The 25,304-nt window shown below is 43.3% G+C and overlaps 1 protein-coding gene across 1 annotated transcript in view; it reads left to right on the forward strand.

Annotated features, from left to right (window-relative positions):
• The window catches only part of EPHA3 (EPH receptor A3), a 306,093-nt gene that overhangs the window by 207,987 nt on the left and 72,802 nt on the right, over nucleotides 1-25,304 (forward strand). Inside the window, exons 7-8 of the mRNA XM_015406944.1 lie at nucleotides 16,749-16,873; nucleotides 22,278-22,440. Of these exons, the coding sequence (XP_015262430.1) occupies nucleotides 16,749-16,873; nucleotides 22,278-22,440 (288 nt within the window). The remainder of the gene's footprint in view (nucleotides 1-16,748; nucleotides 16,874-22,277; nucleotides 22,441-25,304) is intronic.

Below are 25,304 nucleotides of genomic sequence, written 5' to 3' on the forward strand. Positions count from 1 at the left end.
AATTCGAAGCATATATTATTCTTCCCTTTCCATCTCTGAAAGCCACCCTAATTGCTGTTCCTGAATTATATTGTGCAGCCTGTTACTTTTCAAGTGGAATTGGCGTGTCCTTGATTTATTGCACATGTGTTAAGCATATGAGAAACACATGTACTATGCTGACTTGGTGTCTCTGTGAAAGAAAGAGAGACATGACAAGAGCACATGAAAGAGGGAAAGCAACAAGTTTGCTTTCATTTTTAAACGTAATTGCACCAGTGGAAAAACTAGCACCAATGATGGTTCTTACAGAGCAGCTGTTAGCCAGGAGGTAGTCCATCTCTGCAATTCAAATGAAAGGAAGCAGCTGCTTTTCATTGTTTCTTTCTGGTTTCCTCCTTTGGCTTTCTTTTTGCCCCCCTTTCATGCTGAGTATGTATTACTTGCAAACATTATAGTGTGTAAGCAAAGTCTTCAGCCTGCTAACCTTTAGGGGTACATATTGAGTTATTTAATGCACTTTACATAATCAAGTAACTAAAGCCAGGCTTTAAAGTGAGCTGGTGCAGAGGAGAGCTACCAAGATGATTGGGGGCCTGGAGACCAAGCCTATGAGGAAAGGCTGAGGGACTTGGGAATGAATGTTCAGTCTGGTGAAGAGGAGGTTGAGGAGGGACGTGATTGCTCTCTTGAAGTATTTGAAGGGCTGTTGTTTAGAGGAGGGCAGGGAGCTGTTCCTGTTGGGGTAGCTGACGCTCTCTCTCACAAACAGATGGTGAGGTTTCGTCAGCTTGCTCCAGATGCCGATCTTCAGCCGGCAAGAATGCCCCCAGAGCTATGGCAGGTTGGAGGGCCGAAGCTTGCAGGGCAATAGGCCTCACCAGGGGTCATTTGGGGGGACGCGGGGGGATGCCATCCCCCCGGGTGAGGTGCGGGAGGGCGGGGCCTGGAGCTCCCTGCTGGTGCTCGCTGGAGGTCGCCGCTGGCTGTGGGGAGGACACACTTCCGGTGATGTCAGGGGGTGTGGCATATGCTAATGAGTTATGCTAATGAGTCCCCCTAGCTCTTTTTCTACGAAATGACCCCTGGGCCTCACCATTGCCCCTAGCACACAAAGGGGGTATGAACGGTCAGTTTGCCAGTTCGAAGAATTTAGGAAACAGGAGGGTTATGTCAAGGTCTGGCCCATTACGGTGGAGCAGCTGATCCATTATTCTGTTTCCTTGAAGGAGGCAGGTTTGGCTGTTAGCTCCATACGGGGACGTCTTTCTGCCCTTGCATTTGCCAGCAAGCCTCTAGGTTTTCAGGAAGTCACAGGTGACTTTCGCTTTCGGAAGATGCTGGAGGGTTGGACCCGGGAAAGGGGGACTGTGAAGGACCAGAGGCATCCAATTTCACCGGCAGTGTTCAAGGGTTGCAAGCAACTTGGTCCAGCGTTTGCAATTCTGGTTATGAAGCCTGCCTTTTCCATGCGGCTTCACTGCTGGCATTCTTTGAAGTGCTTATAGTTAGTGAACTGTTAGCGCTGTCCAAGACTGACCAGTCGGGCAGGGCATTGCACAATCAGGACATCCAATCTAAAGGGAAGGAGGCGCGCATCACTATTAGGGGCTCCAAAACTGACCAGCGACATAAAGGGTCAGTGGTTAAGTTAGGTATCTGTTCTGACCCTGAACTCTGCCCTGTATTGGCTTTGTATCAATACAGGACTTTAAGAGGCGGGGCGGATGGGTGCCTCTTTATACATGCAGATGGGAGCCCACTGACAAAGCACCAGTTTTGGGCGGTTACAGCCCGGGCTTTGGGATTGTTGGGCCTTTCTAGAGTGAAGTTTGGTACTCATTCAGAATCGGTGCAGCATCCAGGACGGCAGCTTTAGGCTATCCCACTGCTGACATTCAGCGGGTGGGCAGTTGGCGATGAGCTGCTTATAAATGTTATGTGCACCCTCTTGCTGTATTGAGTTGCTGTTTACAATGTTGGGTTCCAGATTTCACTGTTGTTTCTTCTTAGGTGCTGTGTTTTGTGGCAGGAGACAGATTCTCATCTCTGGACACAGCTATGTCTTTTGGGCAGCTCATCGGGCCAATCGATCAGCCATTGGCTCGCAGCTTGGCCTCAGCCAGTGGGCTACGGTGGAGTGGAGGGGGCGCCAGGGCCTACGCTGGCCTGGCCTCCTCCCTCTTCTGTTCGGAGATAGTTCTGCCATGCCGCCACAGGTTTTGGTCATTCACCTGGGAGGTAATGACTTGGGATTCCCGAAGGGGAAGGCCCTGGTGCTGCAAGCCCAGGATGACCTGAAGTTCATTCAGCGCCAGTGGCCAGACACAGTAGTTGTGTGGTCGGCAATGATTCCACGCCTAGTATGGCGTGGCGCTTGGGATCCCAAGGGGATCAAGAGAGCCCGGCGTAAGGCCAATGGGGAGCTCTGAAATATTTTAAAGGTTGCGTTGGGCCACTACTTGCCTCACCCCTAGATTCGGCTTGATTGCCCGGACATATACAGGGGTGATGCCGTTCAGCATTTGCGGCAAGGGCTTAGGCTAGTTCTAGATATTTGAGTGGGTGCAGGGGCCTAAGCAGAGGCTTGGCCCTTGCGGTGGCAGAATTAGGTTTAGATAAATTTCATGCGGCTACGTAAGCACCAATCAATAACCCTGTGGGGGGTATAGGGGTCTGCGGGATCAACCCTGTGGCCAGGGATGAGGCTTGCAGACTGCCTTTGGGGATGGCTACGATGGAGCCTCTGTGCTGGCCGTGCGGTGGTGTTGGAGGGCTCCTCAAGGCGCAACCCAATCGCTGGCTCGGCTGGGTTTGCAAGCGACTTACAGTTGTCTCCAACCTGGGGCCTTGGTGTCTTGCCTGTTATACGGTAAGGTTAGGGTCAAGATGACACCAGGCCTTGATCGTGCCACTGTTTATGTTTGCCCTTGCCGTTACTTTTAGTATGTTAAATAAAGTGGCCTTTGCTTCATCCAACCTTGGTTGTCTGACTCTTTCTTCCATCTGGGGGGGCAAAAGGCGTTTAAAGGGATCACGGTCCCTTTAAATGCCTTCTTCAAGCCACACAACTCCAGTCTCTTTAAACGCCTTTGGAGTTCTCCAAGCCATGGAGTTAAAGGAACTGTGATCCCTTTAATTTCCCTTTTTTCATCTATCCGGTGGTTCTAAAAATCTCAAATATTTTTGGGATTTTGGGGGCGTGGCCATTTCAGATAGATGAACAATATCTGAAATCTTTGTTGTTGTTCAGTCGCACAGTCGCACACTCTCTGCGACCCCAATCAGTACCCAAAAAATACCAATAAGGGTGTTTTTTTGGCTCGGATTTAGTCAAATGCACACCCCTAATGGTGGCATAAACTGTCATGAGCCAGAGCCCATTTCATCAGATGAATTGAGTAGGCAGAGATCTATGTACACAAAACTGTATGCCACAGAAAGGCAGGTAGAGGAGAAGTATTAACTGTAAAGAGAGGCCAGAAGGTCTCATTTCTCAGTATTCCATGCTCTCCAGCCAGCTATCCAAAACCAGTTACAAGTGATAACATGTATCATACTAGAGGTTATCCAGGTGTATGAGCCTCTTGGCCTATGTTAATATCAGCTAGATAAATAAGGTGTACTATGGTCTACTTGCATTTTGATCTTGGCACATCTGTACGACCTTGAATTTTATATATTTAGCTATTTATTTTAAATATTTGTATCCTGCCTTTCGCCTGAAGGGTTCTGGGAGGCCCAGAGAAGTAAACCTAATTGTATCCATAGCAATAATAAAAGCATAAAGGGATGAATAATCTCTCCTATATTATAATTGCATTTTAGTCTGACAACATTCTATGCCCGCCAAAATGAGTTGGCTCCATGATATGTCAATCACAAGGTGTCTCTATCCACTGGCTACATTGCCTGAGTTCTCTCCTGCCCACTCCAGCCTAGGCCACTCTTCTCTGATTGGGCCAGTGTTTCAAGGTTATTTGCATATGGAAGCTGATTGGACTTCATTCCATTCTGCACCTCAATCTCCCCCCCCCACGAGACAGTTGAAACTGTCAGTTGCATATGCAACATGGTGTATTCTGAGGTAAAAATATGTCCTCGCCCACAACACATCACTTCCCCTTCAAAAGAAACAAACCCAATAACACAACCATGCCACACCATAAAAAAGACAGATCACGCCACAAGCAGAATACCACAAGGGAAAAAATGATAGGAAAAGGTGCCAGCAGTCACCCCATTATTGCTACATATATGTACCTGAGAGAGCTTCAGAGGATGATGTGCAGTTTCCAGGCTCATGTTATAAAAGCTGCCTGGGGGATTATGGACCATTCACAGACTTTCTACCTTAACATACCTCACAGGGTTGTTGTGCAGATCATACAGGGGAGAGGAGAATGTCAGCTTCTTTGGCTCCCATTGCAGGGAAAGACTGCCCTTTCCCTAGGCAGAGACTGTAGAGGGGGGGGGGGGATATGTAAACCTGAAGACAGACAGACAGATAGATAAAGGTAGGCTGATGATTGCATGGAAAGGATATTGGGTTGCCAGCTCCAGGTTGGAAACTTCCAGGATATTTTAGGGATGAAGCCTGCTGAGGGTGGGGTCTGAGGAGGAGGAAGATGGGGACCTCAGACAGATACAATGCCATAGACCCTACCCTGCAAATAAGCTTTTGCCAAACAGAACTTTGCCTGGGAAGAGGCTGCTGAGAGGGGAGGAGATAAAGTTGCCAACTGTAGGTATGGAAATTCCTGGAGATTTGAGGGGTGGAACCTGGAGAGGGTGAGGTTTGAGGAGGGGTGGGACCTCAGACAAGTACAGTGCCATAGACTCCACCCTCCAAATGAGCCCTTTCCTCCTAGGGAACCATTGTTGCCAATCTCCAGGGGAGGGCTGGAGATCACTTAGAAATATAACTGCTAAACAGGAGGGAGGGGGGAGGAGATCGAAAGCTGAAATCAGAAGTGGAAATAAAGGTAGGTTGATGGTTGGCTGGGAAGGAGATAGCTTGCCAACAGGCTGGAAAATTCCTGGAGATTTGAGGGGTGGAACCTGGAGAGGGGTGGGGTTTGAGGAGGGGTTGGACCTGAGACAGGTACAATGCCATAGATGCCACCCTCCAAACCAGCCATTTCCTCCTGGGGAACTGTTGTTACCAATCTCCAGAGGAGGGCTGGAGATCACTCAGAATTACAACTGATGTTCAGATGGCAGAGAGAAGTTCCCCTGAAGAAAAGGGTGAGTTCTGTGTCATTATACCCTTCTGAGGTCACCACAGGAAATTGATGCTGAGTGCCCAAGACTAGGGCACCTGCCCAGAGCCTCTTTCTAGAGCTCATTGTATGTATTTCTACAACGAGCCTTATTCCTAGTAAAAGCATAAAAGCATAGTTGAATTAATCAGTAGAAATGATGGTACACTACCACATAATCCATTCTAAAAAACAAAATGGTCTTGCAGTATTCCATGCTCTCCAGCCAGCTATCCAAAACCAATTAAAAGTCATACTAAATAACATTCCCTTACACTTCTTTCAAAATGTCAGCAATGAAAGAGTCTTCCTTATCTCTTCTGGCAGACAGTTTCACAACAGGTGGGCTTCAACCAAAAAGCTCAAGTAGAAAGAGATCATATTCCAGTTTGTGTTTTTTTGCTGTCAAGTCACAGCTGTCTTATGGGAACCCCATAAGGTTTTCAAGGCAAGAGACTTTCAAAGGTAGTTTGCCATCAACTGCCTAATGACCCTAGTATTCCTTGGTGGTCTCCCATCCAAATACTAGCCAGGGCTGACCCTGCTTAGCTTCCAAGATCTTATGAGATTGGGTTAGCTGGGCTATCCAGGTCAGGCATATCCCACTACTGGAGGGAAATGTAGTAACCAGTTGAATGAATGTAATCAGTGGAAAGGTTCATATAGAGAGATGTGGTTGGTCAGATAAGAAATAGCTGTGTAAGATAGGCAAGTATTTACTGAGTTCAATAGGCAAGTATTTACTGAAGACTCAGATGGTGTTTCATAAGGAAACACATGGAATAAAGCGTCATTATGCCTGTAATCAAGCTTCCGTCTATCTCCTTTTCCGTAATCCCAGCAGTGAATATGTTGAAGTACAGCACTTGCTTTTCTGTTATCATAGTTCTGGTGAGAGAGTTCTAGCTTTTTCATTCACCTTCAACAGAAGCAAAGATAAACATAACTGGCCATGAGATACTGGTGCTGGATAATAAAGCTTCCTTTGACGGTAAGTGAGCAGTATCCAAGCAGATGAGGGAACTTGGTGCTCTACCAGTTCTCTCTGCCTGGTAGTGTCAGCTAGTTGAACAGAAGGGAATGCAGAGAAGACTCGTTTCTGTGTTTCCTCATCAAGCCGGGAACTTGGGAGGGAAGCCCAATCTTGTTAGATCTCAGAAGCTAAGCAGAGTTGATACTTGAATGGGAGGCCACAAAGCAAGACTCTGTAGAGGAGAGTAATGCCAACCACCTCTGCTTAATCACTTGGCTTGAAAGCCCTTTGCTGGGGTTGCCATAAGTCAGCTGCCATTTGATGGCACTTTACACACACACACTCACACACAGTATATATTCAACTGCTGCCTATATTTATGATAAATGGAAGATTGATAATACTGTTTCCTGGTAGAGGAATGATTATTGGACACAGTTAAAATAGGTTTTATTGATACGTGTAAGAACATAAGAGCATCCATGCTGAATCAGTCCAGTGGTTCATATATTCTGTTTCACACAGTGGCCAACTAGATGCTAAAAAGCAGAGCACAATGGCTAGTCAACAGCTGTACCTCCAGCACTGATATTTAGTAGGGTTTTTTCCCTTTAAAGCCAGGTACACATTGCTTTTAGTATTCTAATAGGTTTAGTCTGTCTCTTGGCTTTTTGATAAAATATGCTGAAAATAAACTATTGTTTGACAGGGATTAAGGAAAAAGAGCAAATGTGCCAATTCATAAAGAGAGGATGTTTATAGAAATTGTTGGGCCAGATGTTCACCTGTGCCATTTCACTTGTCAGATAAACAAATGGAAAACTTGGGATCAGTAGACAATATTGCTAGAGTTCAATTGCACAGTGCCCTAGCTTCTTCTTGTTTCCTTCTCCTCATCTTTTGAGAGAAATCATTATTGCTGAAAGGTGTTTAACTGAGATAAATAGAATGTTGTCATGTATTTGTGCACAAAGAAATGGTAGCAAGGCAACATTCATCCCAAAACTTCATTATTCAGATACGATTTCTGTAATCTACAGAGACTACCATGTAAATGTGAGAATCTAGTCTTTAATTCATGTCTTGCCCTCTGCTATGATGTTCCCAACAGTGAAGCCACCACTTGTAGTAACTAAGATTAATGAAATTGTAATAACTAAGATTTTGATAGTAATATACTAGTGAATTGGACTGAGAGATATTTCTTACTAAGATTTGTTTTCCCCATATGGATCATTAACTCAACAAAACCAGCAGGTTTGTCCATGTTTTCAGGTGATTTGGGATAAGGTGAAATAGTTTTATTATTGTTGTTGTTGTTGTTGTTGTAAATGCCTCTTAGCCACATGACTTTAAACCTTATTAGTATTATAATTCATTTGAAATGCATGTTTGCATAATAAATAGCAGTGTTGTTCATTCAAAGGTCACATACAGTAGCTCTAGAAAATGTGGAGACTCAATGGAATAGTACAGAGGGCTTTGTTTGAAGGTGTTGACTATTCATACCTGGGCATAAATAATCAATAGGGTCATGAATTTAGAAAACATTTGAGAAAAATAGAACAACTTATGCTTTAGGAAAACAACTTGTATTCAGCAGTATGGCCAACAGCTAGAGCAATTCAGGTGATTCTTCCATCTCCAACCCACTCCCATAATGTTGTGTTTCATCTTACTACATTAGTTTGGGCTTTTTTATTTTTAAAGGTGAACATCCAAAATAATCTCTTCTTCAACTGTTAATTATTCAGTGTTAATCAGTTTGTCTATAGCACACCTTTTGCATTCACTGTGTAGTGGGATCACCAGGAATTAAAGTTGTCCAAAGTGGAATGATGAATGAGAAATTATCCAGCTGCAGTGCTTTCGGACAAGAATCAGTCTCATGCTCTGAAAGTATGAAGGTCATGGACTCTGTCTTGCGTTTCCCCTTAACCACTTCAGATAACCTGGCAGTATAGAAAGTCTTGCTAATTAAGCCACACAATGACCACAATGGTTGCAATGGCTAATTAATATTGTCCTATGGATAAACACATTCCATATGATGTGAAATCTGAATGGACCAATTTTAGTGGAATCAGATAAGGTTTTTTCCCAGTGTGGGGAGCCAGTGTGGTGTAGTGGTTAAGAGCAGCGGACTCTAAACTGGGGGACAGGATTTGATTCCCCACTCCTTCACATGAAGCCAGCTGGGTGACAAAGATGTTTCATGTTCCTTAAGTTTTGTGGCTTAAACTGTAAAAGTTAGAGGCCTTTTTTCTTTTCTTTTTTGCCCCCCGGAGGGGATTTTTATTGCATTTTCTATAAACTACAAACTACAATGAAAAAATAGGGAGGGAACATCTACATCTATGGAGAAAGGAAAGAAAACCACTACTAACTAAAACCCCAAGTATAGGAGTGTCAGCAAGCTGTCATTCTGTTTTCTGTGACCTCTGTGTACATATCCTTTCCCTGTTGCACCCGGCTTGGTTTCTATCATCCTGTTCCTGCGTTGGAATGCAAAAGATAACTGCTGGAGGTTGTGTGGGGGAGAAGATGCTGTAATGCTTGCCTATTGCTTTTCTCATGAGTACTGCACCTGTGTTTTGTCTGATGTTTTGCCTGGTTCCCATGGACTGGGCGAGCAACCGTTTCAGTATTAAAATCCTGATGGTGTTGCCTCCAATTTTCAAGGGTGTTTCTGTAGTTGCTTTCAGGATAGAATCCCTCATGTGTCTCTTCAAGAATCTACTATCTCACCAGGCAGATTATTTTTCTTGATATAGACAGAATAGGCCCTATAGACCACATGCATTTCGCTTATAAGGTATTCCGCTTTTAAATCTGTAACTGGAGCTAATGCATCGCTCAAAAGTTGTTTTAGATTCTCATCTTTAGATTCAGGGACCCCTTGGAACCGGAGGACCAGGTTAGCTTTCTCCATTTGCAGTTGTAAAAGTTGAGATTCATCCGAAGCTTGCTTCCTTTCCAGCATTTGCACCTTTTTCTTGACTTTTTTAGGGTTGACATCTATTACTTTCTCAGCTGTTTGCTCCATCTTTTTTGTAGTTTCAGACAGTTGGAGCTGCCGAGTTGCAAAGTTCTGATTTAGAGTTGTCAGCTGCTGATTGATGTTAGTCATCTGGTCCAGTAGAGGGTGCAAAGAGTCCGCCAAAAGTTTAGAGAACTCAGTGGTCTCTTCCGGTCGTGGGCTCATGCTCCCCGGTGCTTTCACTTTTGGCTGTTTGTCTCTCTCCGCTTTTTTCCACGCCATTTTAATGGATTGTTTACTTTTGTCAAAACTGTCTAGCCCTGGAAATATGGGAAGACTGTCTGTCATGGGGCACATCCCTGAAATCCACCCATCTCCTGGGGACTCTGAACATCCAAGCAGACTTCCTGAGCAGGGGTGGTGTGTCGGAGCACTAATGGGAGATCAATTGGCAATACCTCCAGTCGATCTTTCACCTATGGGGCCATCTGGAGATGGACACATTTGCTGCATGTGTCGTCAGTTCTGTTCAAGAGCGGGGAAAGATCCCTTGTCTCTAGGCAACAGTCTCCTTGTCCCGTGGTCATGCATGTACGTGTTCCTCTTCCCTCTGATTCCACTAATCTCCAAAGTATTAGTCAAAATAATGCAGGAGAAACCTCGTTGCCTCTTAGTGACTCCATGGTAGCCCCGGCAACATTGGTTCCCCATTCTGCTCCATCTCTCCAAGGGCTCCTTCATACATTTTCTACCAGTCGCGGATCTCCTGCTTGCGGGGAAGGGACAGATTCTGCATCACAATGTGCAGCTTCTCAAGCTCACGGCTTGGAGGATTCTATTCTGAAGTTCAAAGACAGGATAGACCATGTCATACTGAACTGTTGTAAGCCATCCACTCGAGCTTCCTACGAAGGGAAGTGGAGAAAATTCTTGTCCCACCTTACATCGTTGGGATTGCCACCACCCTCATCTGATCTGATGGCAATTTTTGGCTTTCTATTGTCCCATTTGGACTTGGGCCATAGTTGTACCTCGTTGAAGGTCTATTTGGACGCAATTTTGGCAAATCACCCACCAATTGATGGTTACTCAGTTTTTTCCCACCTGCAGACCAAAATGTTTCTTAAGGGCCTGACTCACCTTTTTTCTCCGTCACATGGCCCTACTCTGGCATAATCACCCACCAATTGATGGTTACTCAGTTTTTTCCCACCTGCAGACCAAAATGTTTCTTAAGGGCCTGACTCACCTTTTTTCTCCGTCACATGGCCCTACTCTGGCATGGGACCTGCCCATGGTGCTTACGAGACTTGCAGACAAGCCTTTCGAGCTGATGGCTACTTGTAGCTTGCGGCTCCTGTTGTGGAAGACAGCCTTTTTAATTGCAGTCACCTTCGCCAGGAGGATGAACGAACTGTTGGCACTCCATTTTGACCCCCTATATTTGATGGGGTCACGTTGGCTCCAAATGTTTCTTTCTTACCAAAAGTTGTGTCTGAGTTTCACTTACAAGCAGACATTGTCCTCCCAGCGTTCTTCCCATCCCCGTCCAATGAGGAAGAACGTCAGCTTCACTCGCTGGATGTCAAAAGAGCGCTACTCTTTTACCTGAGTCGAACAAGACCCTTTAGAAAGTCACCGGCCTTGTTTGTCTCTTATGCTTTACCCTACCAAGGGAAGAAGCTGTTGTCCCAACGCCTATCCAAATGGATTGTGGAGACTATTAAACTGTGCTACACGTTAGCAAAGAAGTCACTTCCAGGGTTGCTAAGGGCACATTCCACCCAGGCGGTGGCCACATCCACAGCCTTCTTGCGAGGTGCGTCGCTAGAAGATATCTGCAATGCAGCGACCTGGGCCACTCCTCCCACGTTTGTGAAGCACTACGCCCTTGATGTGCGCATTCACCAGCATTCAGCAGTAGGTCGGGCAGTGTTGCAGGCGGCGCAGAATTAGGACCTCGGCTCCCTCCTCCAGGTAGGCATGTACTGCTTGCTAGTCTCCCAGAGGTGTGATGCACAGAGACCACGAAGAAGATAAACAGGTTGCTTACCCGTAACTGATGATCTTCGAGTGGTCATCTGTGCATTCACACCACCCGCCCTCCTTCCCCTCTGCTTTCGGTCCTGTCATTTCTTTGGAGACTGATGTCAACGGTCAGAAGGAACCGGCAGGATCCTCGTGCCCTCCCCCTAGTCATGCGCAGTGGAGCACGGCACGTGATCGGGGAGTGGGCACAAAAATCCCTTTTGCTTTCCATTATACCGATCGGGGTCGGTGCAGGTGCACTATATCCCAGAGGTGTGAATGCACAGATGACCACTTGAAGATCATCAGTTACAGGTAAGCAACCTGGGTTTTTTTGTGGCTTAAACTGTACAAGTTAGAGGCCTTTTTTCTTATTGCAATGGTTTACTGTCTACTGAGTTCAAACTGCTGGTACAAATTCAGTCATTACGTCTGTATGTAGTAGTGCTGGCACATGTGTCAGGCCTCCAAAAGCAATGTGCACATGAGTCTCTCATATATCACTGCACATCTGGACAGTGCAGTCCTAAAAACACTTTCCTAGAAAGCCCCATCGATTTGACCATTTCAAATTGCACTGAGAGCTGCTAGATATATATATTCTAAATAGTTCTGGGCATAGTTTTCAGATTTTTGAATTTCAGTAGCCAAAAATATTGTATTTTAAGAAATCTAACCAAAAATTAAACAATTTGGTGTAGAGCCAGTTTGTTGTAGTGGTCGGGAACACTGGCTCTAATCTGGGAGAACTGGGTTTGATTCCCCACTCCTCCACATTCAGCCACTGGTGTGACCTTGGGTCAGTCATAAGTTGTTTCAGAGCTGTTCTCTCACAAGCAGTTCTCAAAAGAGCTCTCTCAGCCCCACCTATCTCACAGGGTGTCTGTTGTGGGGAGGGGAAGAGAAAGGAGTTTGTAAGCCGCTCTGAGACTCCTTCAGGTAATGAAAGGTGGGCTTTAAATCCAATCTCTTCTTCTTCTATTTCCCTCTCCGAGTCAATGGGAGTGGGAAGGGAGATAGACGGAACTGTTTTGGGCAAACAGCTGATTGTTAATATATTTTAAAGGACTATTATTTTCTGTGGGGACACCTGGCCTCCTAATTAGAGATGGCAGATATAGTGTGGGTTGCTGATACATTAATTAGAAAGCATTCTAGGAAATCTAAAGGATGAAGGGGGATTTTCTTTTCAATCTAGCCACTGTTTGGTTAATAGCTGGAAGGTCAAAGGGGGGACCCGTTCCTGATGTTAAGCAGCATCAGCCAAACTTTTAATTTAATAAAAAACAGAAGTCTCTAGTGTAAATCGTACAGTGTGACAGATTATTCTGTTTATTTGTTTGCATAACTGCATTCAGTGTTTTTCCATTCTTGTGTGGTTGTAAACTTTTAATGGCTGCATTGGCTTGGGGGGGAGGGAGAAGTTAGGCTTGGCACCTCTCTGCTCAAATGTTCTGTGCATGCTAGGATAAGCAAGCCCAGAAGCTATGCCAGCAGAGACTGGAGCCAAGATGGGGTTTCCCAAAATGAAAGGTGGTAATCCACACTAATGGGATGGATATCTGTAAATTAAGAAGTAAAACCTTGTTTAACCCATAATCTGATGTCCTGTGTTCATTCCATAGTGAAGGACCAATCTGATTTACAAGGGTTAAAATCTGCCTCACAGGGGTTATGCTTGCTCTAGAACTCTCCATTTAGGAACACACTAAGTGTTCTACAGTGTGCCCTTCATAAACAGTTTATACCTCTGAATGCTGAATTACTGATCTATATCTGTTTGCTTTGCATCCTGTTTAATTTACCATAGTTAGAGAGGACTGATTTTTAGTCTTTCTTTTTTTGTATTATTTTTACAGTTTTATTGTTCTATAAAATTATTAAGTAACCTTGCAGAAATTATACATGGACAAAAAGGATATAAATACTTTAAATAAAGGAATTCTTTACTAATGTATTTTGGTTCATGGGTTTTCAAACTTGATAGTTTTCACAACGGAACCCCCCCCCCCCTCCGGTCAGTCTCATGGATTTTTCCATCAAAGGGCCAGAAGCATAGTTTTGTTAAAGATCTTATATACATGATTCATGCTTTGCCCTTGGGCAGCATATGAAATTACCAGACATGTTGTTTGATTGAGCCATAACTCACATTTTTTAAAGTAAAAATCCAGCAGGGAACAATAGTTGTAATTGCAGCTGCTCTTAAAGCTTCCTTCTACTGAGTCCCTTCTACATGAAGCTCCCTCCTACAGAGTCAAACCATTGGTTTATCAAAGTCAGTACTGTCTGCTGTCATTGGCAACAGTTTTCCAGAATCTCAGGTAGAGTGTTTCACTCTAACTGGAGATTCTGGGAACTCAACCTGATACCTTCTACATGCAAAGCAGATGCTCTGTTACTGAGTCACAGTCCTTCCCATTTATTTATTTATTCATTCATTCATTCATTTGTTTTTTTGTTTGCTGGCTGCATATAATTGCATATTATAAATCTACTCTTAGTCCAGGTTCATTGTTCAGTCCTCAGAACAGGGACTGGAGGGTGCACAAGTTAAAATGTGTGCATAAAATATTCTTAATTCAAATTATCAGTAGAAGGCCATTTTCAGGGGTAAGGAAGTTAACTTCAAAATATGTTTAAGTACTTTGAGTTGTGGAAACTTCAGACACTGAATTTGCTATTTTCAGACTTTGTTGGCATCATCACTAGACTTTTGTTCTATGCCATGTACAAAGGACAAGAAAGAGAACGTGTTCCTTCTGTTGAGTTAAAGAGTAGCTTGTATCTTTAGATTCAGGAACTGCTGTAGGGCACTATGGAAAACTGCAAATGTAAATCAGGTTATTGTACTAGATCAATATTTATTCCTAAGAACTAACCACTTCAGGGATATATCCAAGCCAAATATATTTCCAAAAAATACCTTGTCAATACTTTTCAGATACATTTGGGTCTCAATTCAATTCAAATATCTTTTATTGGCATACAATATTAGAAGCATTTACCAATAATACAATCCAAAAGAAATTATAAAATAGTCGTGGCTATGTCAAGCCTAACTCAAGTTGTCACAAGCTAGATTTGACCATACAAAAAATACCTGAATCATAAAATAAATTGGCATTCTAAACTTTTAAACTTTTTTTTAGACTTAAAAATTAAGAATCATTAATATGATCAGGGTCACTCTTCCGTTTTATAAAACCATGGAGAAACTTAGCAGTCAGTTCAATGATCTCCGGATCTCGTGAAGCAAGGAGAAATTGTACCTTGATTCTATCCGATTGGCCTGCTACCAACCTAAGGGGGACATTTGGGTCTCCATTTAGTATCCAGGATTTTCTGGGATACTGTCAGAGTCCTGCAGCAATCAGTTCTCAACAACACTCCTTCAGAAAGGTTCAAGTTTATTGAGACAGTAAAGGCAGGTCATCTGGGCATACACTCTGTGTCAGAACTGATCGCAAGCTTGCGAAATGGGGAGTTATACGAAATTCAAAGGGGTCCCCCTGATGGGTCTGAGCCAATCAGGGAATAAGCTACAGCCCGCCTAAGCTAATGGGTTTGCATTCCCAGCAAAAGCCGCAACAAGGTACCAAGGTCACCTACTTAAGATAGCAGATAAGATGAGATGGGAAGAAACGAAAGCTAAGATTCCATTACAACAACAGACTATCCATCAGCTTCTCCTCTCTCCACCACCTATGCCAGTGGCCTAGCTGACAGATACCAGTAAATACTTCCAAAAAAATCTGGGAAATATTCGGGATTAACCAGGACTATCAGGAGCCAGCATTTGAAGGCTCCCAGACTGTTTTTTTCTTTTTTCCCTCCAGAGTCTCTGTGTCTTTCCAGGCTCCATATCATCTTGCAAAGTTGATTTGTCTTAGATTACACCTTCTTTTTGTTGACTTTGCAAAGTTATGCTCTTTGCTCAAGTTGCTTTGTGTCAGGTTTACTTTTTGTGGTGGATTCTTGGGTTAAACACGGCTTTAGATTCTTGGGTTGAATGTTGGCTGGATTCTCTGATTTTACATTTGCTATGCTTGCAACAGTGTTCCTACTTGGTTTGGGTTGGACAATTCTAGGGGTGTACATTAATGTGGATTCTTGGGTTTAAAATCCCCCCCATAGGAATACATGAAAGATGGCTGGAGGCTCCTTGTTCAGGTCCAACTCACTTGAAATTCACTACAGCAGGAGGCCCTGTCCTATGACAACAGGGCAGGGAGATGCTGGCACCAAAGTGCTCTGAAACCCTTCCTCTGAAGATAAAACTCTTAGTTACATTCCTAATCTGGGATGGGCAAGAAGTTTTCCCTTCCCTGAGGGAGGAGTCAGAATGTTGATTGTCAGCTGACTTTCTTTCAACAGCTAGGTTTGTGTCTGCAGAGAAAAAAAGATGATGTAAGATGATACTTAGATAAATATTCTATTCAGTATCTTGTTATAATATATAGGTCAAACAAGTAAGGCATACAATTCTTTTTTTAAAAAAGATTAAAACAGGACCCCCCCCCATTTTTTAAAACTTTTAATGAAAGGTCAGAAAGAGCACTTTCACCCTGCCTAATGTATTTGGAAAACTTCCCTCATTTTTGTTTGTTTCACAGCATTCTAATGCCTATGAATGCAAAAACAGATGTGAATTTCAATAGAACATTTCTACTTAATTTAATTAATATGGTTAGAGAAAGGATGATTGGAGTGATGTACTAAATATAGTGAAACCATTAAAGAAACTTGAAATCAAACCAGTATTGTCATAAAGTTTGGTAGCATCTCTAGTGTAAAATCATTCATTTTACTGTAATGTGTACTCACTGGTTGGGCTTGAAAATCGTATCTCCCAATTTAGCCTCCAAAAGATATGATATATGATATCATGTTGAATTTTAGAATTCATGTTATCTGCTCCTGTATTTTTCATTAAGGAAAATTACTTGCACTTAATAATTGTATTTAGGTTCTAAAAGTTTTGTTAGATTAAGCCCTGCAAAATTGCTACAGATGTCTAGGAAAGGTTTGAACTGAGGTGGGGTGAGAAAGAAACAGAATATGTCACAAAAAGGATACATTCAGCAGTACACTTATTATTAACAATGGACCTCTTGGGACTACTTGTGCATAATCTATTCCAGTCTTGTCGTATGCCTAAAATAGGAAAACATTATCAATGAGCAGCAGAATCTGGTAATAATAACACTGCAACATCATAATAAATAGGCAGATTTTTTGTTCACTTTTTTATATATCAAATGTATTTCATTGCTTACATTATAGTAGCAGATTAGAAACATCTGCTCGTTTGCCACTAGTCTACTAGCAACGGAAAGTCTAACTTGTTTTTCTGCAGGCCATCCCACTTCAAGGCTTGGGTAAGAAGTCTATAATACAGCTGTTGAGTGTTGATACAAGTCCAGGTTTATACACAGGAGTCCTTCAAATGGAAACACCACCTCCTTGCCAAAGATTAGAGCAATGATAAATTCCATTTGCTTTTGCTTTTTCCCTCCCTACCCAGCTCCATCCCCCATCACAATAATTAGGAAAGACCGGACATCTAGAAACAGCGTGTCTCTGTCTTGGCAAGAACCGGAACATCCTAATGGGATCATCTTGGACTACGAAGTCAAGTACTACGAAAAGGTGGGAAATCAGGGCAAAAACAGCCAGGGAGAGATCTGGTTAAGTTCAAGCAGTAACATCAACAATAGAGTAAGAAACCCAAAAAAAAGTTAAAAGCTATAAAGTGTGCTTTCCAATTCATGTCTATCAGGCCAGCTGCCAATGCTGTAAGAAACGCATCAAACAAAATTCTGAAATGCCTCATAATAAAGCCAAGGCTTATAGTAACCACACTTAACACCTTTTTAAAAAATGTAGGTTTCTGGCATAAATGGATGCAATACAAATATTTGGATCTTTCCCATTCTTTACATTCCCATTTATACAGCACGGTGGTCAGTCTCCTCTAATGGAATGCATTTCTATCAGTAGAATGAAATATTCTCACTTTCCCCATTGTGTTGCAGCCACAAATGCTTCTCCAGGAGGACCCTGGAGCAGCATCAGGGGATAAGTCAGAGGTCTACAGCAGGAGGAGGAAATTAGCAAAAATAACCTTCTATTAATAGATATTTATCTCAGGATGCAAGCCCATATTTTTTTTTGAATTCAGTAAAATGAAGGACCTTGGTTAACTTTAGATAGTAGCAAGTGGGAACCAAAAGGACTTAAAGGCTGGATTTCCCTCTCCTCCACTATTTCCTTTTCCCCTTCCCTGAAAGCCCCCAGTCTCTCCCTCTTTCCTGCCTCCTCTCCTTCCCATCCACCAGTTAACCTACCTTTATATTTTCACCATTTTGAGTGTTCCACTATGCCTTACCCCTGGCATCCTCTACCCAAGAAAACTTTGGCTCAGTTGTGTGGTGCCGGTTTCCAGGTGGGCGTAAATCTGCACAATGGTAAATCTGCAAGGACTTCCAAAGGCCACTCGTTTTTCCTGTCTCAACTTCATCGCATAATTTCCTCCTTTCCTCCACCTGTCAACCCCCATATCCTCACATTTCTCCACTTCCTTCTCTCTTTCCCACCTACCCATCAACTTTTTATTATCTACCCCTCCATCTCCAGCTACATTTATTATTTCTTTACTTCATTTATAGCCCACCTTTCTCTACAGTGTGGACTCAAAACACCTTACTTCATTCTCCTCTGCCTTGCCTCATCTTGTACAGGGTTCAGCGGGGGCCAGCCTCTGTCTTGCCTTGTGTAGGGATCAGCCAAGCACCAGCTTGTGCCTTACCTTGCTTGGGGCTTAGCTGTGCTGGGTGCCGCCCTCTGCCTCACCTTACCTTGTGCAGGGTTAAGCTGGGTAAGGCACTGTCCTCTGCCTTGCTTCACCTTGTATGGGGCTTAGCCAGGCTGGGTGCCACCATTTGCCTTGCTTCACCTTGTGTGGGGCTCAGCTGGGTTGGGTGCCACCATCTGCCTCACCTTGCCTCATTCAGGGCTTGGGCTGGGCACCGCTGCCTGCTTTGCCTTTCATGGGGCTTGGCCAGACTGGGGGCCAGCATTTGCCTCACCTTGAGCAAGCTGAACCAGATGCTACCACCTCCCCCATCTGAACTCTCAGGAGGGGCTCCAGTGGACAAGGCTTGGTCTTCTTGGCTCTAACATGTCCTTTTTGAGATACAGTGACCAGAATTGCACACAGCCACCTTTCTCTCCTGTGAAACTGAAGGTGGCTTACAATATAATATTGGCTCTTTTATTTTCAATGCCTTTTCTAAAAAAATCCCCAGCATAGACTTTGCCTTTTTTCACTAATGCAGTACACTGTGTTTTTATATTTTCATTGAGCTAGCCACTACAACCCCTTCCCTCTCACTTTCAGAAAGTTCAGACCCTATTAGCATATATTTAAAAATTAGAATTCTTTGTTCTAGTTAAGGTTGCCAACTCTGGGTTGGAAAATACCTGGGGACTTTGGGGGTGGATCCAGGAGAGGGTGGGGTTTGGGGAGGTGAGGGGCCTCAGCATGGTACAATGCAATAGACTACACCCTTCAAAGCAGCCATTTTCTCCAGGAGAGTTGATCTCTGTCAGCTGGAGATCAGTTGTAAAAGTGGGAGATCTCCAGGCCCCACCTGGAGACTGGCAGCCCTAGTTCTAGTACACATCACCTTATGCTTATCTACATTGAACTTGATTTGCTGCACTGTAGCATGCCCAATTTATGGAAATGTTCACAGTGTTCCTTGGTTTTCAACATCCTTTGTCATCTGCAAATGTGGCCATTACACTGTTCAGTCCCACTATCTGCAAATGTGGCCATTACACTGTTCAATCCCAGTCCTTGTAGGACTCCACTCCTTTCATCCTTCCATTGTAGGAACTGTCCGTTTCTTCCTGCTCTTTGCTTCCTGTCATTTAACCAATTTTTCATCCATAAGAGGCAAGCTTACTCAGGAGTACCTTGTTAAAAACCCTTTTGTAAGTCCAAATATAGAAAGTCTATGTCATTACCATTATCTACATGCTTTCCAGGCAAATTACTAGAAACTGTAATTAAAGATGGATTTATTAAGCACATAGAGGGGAAATCAGCATGGCTTCTGCAAAGGGAAGTCCTGCCTTACCAAACTTTTTGAGATACAATGACTGGAACTGCACACAGCATTCCAGTTGAATCTGTACCATAGAAACAAGGTCATTATTTATTTATTTGAAATATTTATTAGCCACATTTCTACCCTATGTTACTTAAGATGGCTTACAATATAATACTGGCTCTTTTATTTTCAGTCCCATTTCTAACAGTCCTCCAGCAGGCACATGGCAACTTCAAAAGGTTGGTGAGGCAAGACTTCCCTTTGCAGAAGCCATGCTGATTTTCCCTCAGCAGGCTTTGTTCCTTTGTGTGCTTAATAAGTCCATCTTTCATTACAGTTTCTAATAATTTGCCTGGAACAGATGTTAGGCTGACTGCCCTTAATTTCCTGATTCCACACTGGACCCCTTTTAAAAAAAATAGTGTAACATTTCCTACTCTCTGGTTTTCTGGTACATCAGCTAATTTTAGTGACAAGTTACATACGTGGGTTAGTAGATCAACATTCTCATATTTGAATTCCTTAAGAACCTTCGGGTGTATAGGACCTGGAGGTTTATTGGTTTTTATTTTCCCCAATTGGTCTAGAACATCATCTCTCATCACCTCAGTTTGAATCAGTTCTTCCGACTCTCTTCCTGACAATAGTGGCTATGGCTTGAGTACATGCCCCATCACTGTTCACAGTGAACATGGATTCATATAATTAATTTAGCTTTTCTGCCATCTCCCCATCTTCCTTTAGACATCTTTTTATTCCCTGGTCATCCAAAGGCCCAACTGAGTCTTTCGCTGGTGTCCTGTATATATTTAGAGAAATGTTTAATGTTTGGCTTGATGCTTTTTAGAAATCTCCTACTCAACATTCTCTTTTTACATGCCAATTATTAATTTACACTTCTTTTGCCATCATAGTTCAGTGATTAAGAGCGGTGAACTCTAATCTGGAGAACCAGGTTTGATTCCCCTCTCCTCCACATGAAGCCTGCTCGGTGACCTTGGGCCAGTCACAGTTCTCTTAGAAGTCTCTCTGCCTCACCTGTCTCACAGGGTGTCTGTTGTGGGGAGAAGAAGGGAAGGCAATTATAAGCCACTTGAATACTCCTTTGAGTAAAGAAAAGTGGGATATTAAAAACAGCTCTACTTGCCAGACCCTGTGCTCCCTTCTGTTCACTTCATTGCAACAGACCTTCTACTTTTTAAAAGAAGACTCTCTGCAGCAATCTGTTCTGGATGTGGTCAGAGCATAAATAACTCTGGCCATATAATGCTTATATAATGTAAGAAGAGCCATGGTTGGCACTACAACCATGGTTGAGCAAAAGTACTCTGCATCACAGAGGCCTGAGTCTTCATCTGAGCAAGGACCTGATAGTACCTGTTGTAAAAGTACACTGAATCCACTATGGTTAAGGAAGCTTTAAGTACATGAGACAGCACTCTTGGATTCAGATGATCTTTGGTAGATTGCCACCACCATGGGAAAGGATGTTGTGACATCGATGAACTGCTCCAAGCCAGCCCTGGAGCACCACTGTTGGAGCATGTGTGCATGTATATTACAGGGGAAATACCTTTCTTGCATGAGAAGGGAGCCCAGTGAGTTCTTTGTCCCTGCAAGGCAGCCACCTATTCCACTTCTATTCTTGTAGAATGAACTAGACTTGTAGGATGTACTGGTAGGATGAACAAGTCAATAATCTTGTTGGGGAGAGGTTAACACAAACACTTAAGGGTTTGTGTTTTCAGACAGTCTAGTAGCTGCTAGGAAATGAGCATGTGGCTGGATCAAGATCATTCTGTTTTCTCTTGCTTTTAGCCCTATTAGGCAGACTAAGGTCCCGGCCACACTAGCGGGATGATCCGCTGCCAAAGGGAGGCAAATCAGAGCCGGAGCAAAAAGAACCGCTTGAGCGCGATCCGACATGCCCCTGTGGCTCTGTGCTCCATGCTCTGGCAGCCGATCACACATTGCACAGCAAACCGGCAGTGGTGGGATGGGGAACAGCACTGGCTGCGACGGGCTACCAGTGCTTCCCCGACCAGACACTTTCCGTTGCCGCGCATCATCCAGTAGCTCTTTTGCTGGGCTACCAGTGCTTCCCCAACCAGACGCATTCCGTTGCCGTGCATCATCCAATAGGTACTGCTCTTTTGCTAGTACCTTTTTGATGAGCGTTTGTGGGCTGAAGGGACGGATCGGGGACGGATGCGCACCGCTTCCCAGATGTTGCGGTGTGATTGCGCCCGCTTGATGCGCCCCCGATCCGTCCCTCTTGCGGATCAAATCCTCCCATGTGACCAGGGCCTAAGTTCTTTTTCCAGACAAGGGAGATATTAGGGTTGGATCATATTTTCTTTCTCTGTTTAGGACGAGTGTTTTACTATCTGAGAGTTTCCAAGAGAGTCAGATAAAAAGACTGGTTATACTGTTTTTAGAAATCATACTGCAGTGGGCTTCCAGAAACACCATCCCTTTGCATCATTCTGGCAATGGAAGTGAATTTAATTACACAGCCTAAGTCATGTAGAGAGAAACTGTTATGCAAATGAAAATAAAATATTTATTTTGAGTTATTTATAGTCCATCCTTCTCACATGAGACTCAAGGTGGGTTACCCACAGTGAGTCAGTACAAGCAACAAAATGGGACATTAAACAGGGCTGCCAACTCTGAGTTAGGAATTTCCTGGAGATTTGGGGGTAGAGCCGGGGGATGGAGCTGGGCAGGGATATGATGCCATACACTCCACCCTCTGAACCTGCCATTTTCTCCAGGTGAGCTGATTTCTGTAGCTGGGAGGTTAATTGTAATCCCAGGAAAACTCCAGCCCCTACTTGGAAGTTGGCAGCACTAAAATAAAAGAATTTAAATTAATCAGATCCCATCGGCGTTGATTATGTTAGGTTTTAATGTGGCCATTTATTTCCTTAAAGCAGGAGCAAGAGACAAGTTACACCATTCTGAGGGCAAGAAGCACCAATGTCACTATCAGTGGCCTCAAACCGGACACCACTTACGTTTTTCAAATCCGAGCCCGAACAGCTGCAGGATATGGGAGCAACAGCCGCAAGTTTGAGTTTGAAACCAGCCCTGACTGTACGTATTTGCAAAAAAATTGATTATAAATGTTTTCTATGCAATTTTTAAAATGATATGGCTGGCTAGTTTTATTCCTTTTCTAGTTCAGCAAATGTGATTCTATATTTATGATCTGCCTTTCCAGCTAACATACCTATAAATTTTTATATTTTGTCATTATTTTAAAACATGCTATGAGAAATATACCATAAAATAGTGCAGGTGGTATTCCTACTTTCTCCTGCCACATCTTATTTATGTTGCTGGAATTAAATAAATTCTGTGCTAGATGGCAACTCCTGCTGGGAAAGAAATTTAAAAGATCCACTGTGCTATAATATTCTGATATTGTTGTCTAACCTTGCGGACTCCAAAAACTTCTGAACTCCAAAAGAACTGTTGAGTCATTTTTTTTCCCTTCAAAGCCACAAAATGGTGCACGTTTAATTTACTTCTCAAGGCAGAAGTTTTCTTCTCATCAGCAGTAGAGGTGTTTGGAAGAGAGTAATGGGTTTTCAAGGAAATTGCAGCCAAATGCAAATAATGGCCCTGAACAGCCATTCTACACTCTGTTACTTGTTGCTTTACTTGCAGAGAAAAAAAAGTACTTTGAAAAGGCATACATAAACACAAGCATAGTTCAGAGAATGACCTGACAATTGTAAAGTTCATGTTCCAACTATTATCTCAAGTCATGAAGCCATTGTTAGCCTTAGGCAAGCAACTATCTATCTGCTCATCAATTGGATCCAGACTAAATTTTCTTATGGCAGAATAGAACTTTCCTGCCACTGCAGCCCAATGATTTCTGTGAAATGCTACTCCTGGGGGATGGGGGACCAAGAGGAATAAAACTCTACAGCAGGAAAGGGGAAATTGGTGGAAAATCATGATTTAGTCTGGATCCAATCCTTAGACTCTATCTGTAGGAGGAGGATAACGATCAGTACTGGCCTAACCGAAAATATTGCTACAAGGATTATCGAGATAGGTCAGTAAAGTGCTTGAAGCATTTACATAAGGGGGTACTATATAATAATGTACAGCACAGTCCTATAGGCTTAGAATGGAGTACCTCTGCATAGTATTGCACTGGAAATATTGTAATCATGGTGATGCTAAATAGATGTCTATAAATGGTGTGTATGTCTGAAATTCAGCCCAGGGTGTCATTTAGAATTCCTGAAAATGAAACAAATAGAAGAATGCAGAGGTAGAGGACAGAATGGCTGCTCTTTTATTGGAATTGAGAAAGTTTTGTGCTTAAGTGTATGCTCCTGGAAGAATAATGCACTGAGACTCTCTCCTTAACATCATTGTTTCAGGTGGGTAGGTGTTGGTCTGCAGTACAAGAGTAATATTCCAGTCCAGTAGCACTTAAAAAACCCAACAAGATTTCCAGGGTACAAGTTTTTGAGAATAGCTTGTAAATCCTGTTGGTCATCAAGGTGCTACTGGACTCAAATCTTGTTCCCCTTGAGATCATAGGTTCTCCAGATTCTATACTTCATCTTCTCTTCAGTTTTCTTGTAATGACGCTATTAATAAGTGTGTGTCCTACCCATGCCGATAAAATTGTTTTAGAAATTAGGTGTTACGTGCTCACCCTAAGTCGCCTGGACCACTGTTCCACATATGTGGAAAGCCATGGAGAATTGCTGTGAAACCACCTACCAAGTGATCACAATGTAATCAAATTCAAGTATGATTTCATCTGAGGACAGAAGCTTTTCAGGCTGACATTTCATATATTGCCAGTTTGAATATGCATCTGAGGACAGAAGCTTTTCAGGCTGACAACATTTCATATATTGCCAGTTTGAATACGAACAGTTCTTTCAAAATTTAATTTAACCAGATGTTTCCCTTTTAAAAAAAGTGCTCACTAGCACTGCCAAAATACATTTTCTTCAAAAAATTGAATATTTCTTCATGAAAATTTCTTCATTAACCTTTTGGCATCAAATTACAGGTCTAATTTGTTGTTATCAGAAATATTCACATTTAGTGTAAGATTGTGTTCGTAAAGAAAGGCAAATCATGCTGTGTGTTTCTTTAGGCGTTGTGTGATCCACTGCCACTCTGTTCACACACTATATGCAGGAATAGCTTCTCCAGGGTTTTTACTACACAAAGTCATTGAGTTCAGGGAAGCATTGTGTGGTTTTATTATGCTTTTCCTTCTATTTTTATATAGCTGAAAGAAGCACTGAGAACTGGGAATTTTTTCTTTGGTAATACTCATACAAATAAGAATATTTGAGCGGATAGAAATGAAATGAGTGCCTCGATCATATGTTATTCTTTTTTTATTCTGGAAGTTTGCTCACTGCAGCATTCCACTCCTCTGAATTCTAATTGAACCAGAATTGTTTGAAATTAAATCTGGGATTTCTCCATGGGCAGCTTGCTAGAAATTTCAGTTCTTCAGTTTATTTGCACCTTCTTCCCCATCTGTGCTACTAGTGTGCACATCTCTCCTTATAATAAAAGAGTTTTGGTGTCCCTCCTGGACACGCTTTCACAGTCTTTCGCCTGCTCAGCTGCCACTCTCACAGTCTCCCAATCCTGTGGCTGCATTGGCTAGCTGCGTTGGCTTGGCCCCACCCACCGAACTGGCTGGCAGCGTTTTGCCCGCAGCCTGGAGTGAGCCGGCGAAGGGGGTGGACGCTCCGCCGAGAGAGCAGCAACCCCTCTATGGGGGAGAAGGAGGCAGACCTAGCGTGCGGCGGCAAGCAGGGAAAGCACTCACTTTTGCTGCCCCTCGTGGCCCCTCTCCATCAGCCGCAAGGCCTGCATTTTGTCAGGGTGATAGCTCAGTGGGCTGCACCACAGAGAAGGCTGCCCAGCGCCTTTCAAAGCCTCCCCTGCCTTCCTTCAGC

This window comes from Gekko japonicus, unplaced genomic scaffold (assembly GCF_001447785.1).
Source record: "Gekko japonicus isolate JY-2015 unplaced genomic scaffold, Gekko_japonicus_V1.1 scaffold1450, whole genome shotgun sequence".
NCBI lineage: Eukaryota > Metazoa > Chordata > Lepidosauria > Squamata > Gekkonidae > Gekko > Gekko japonicus.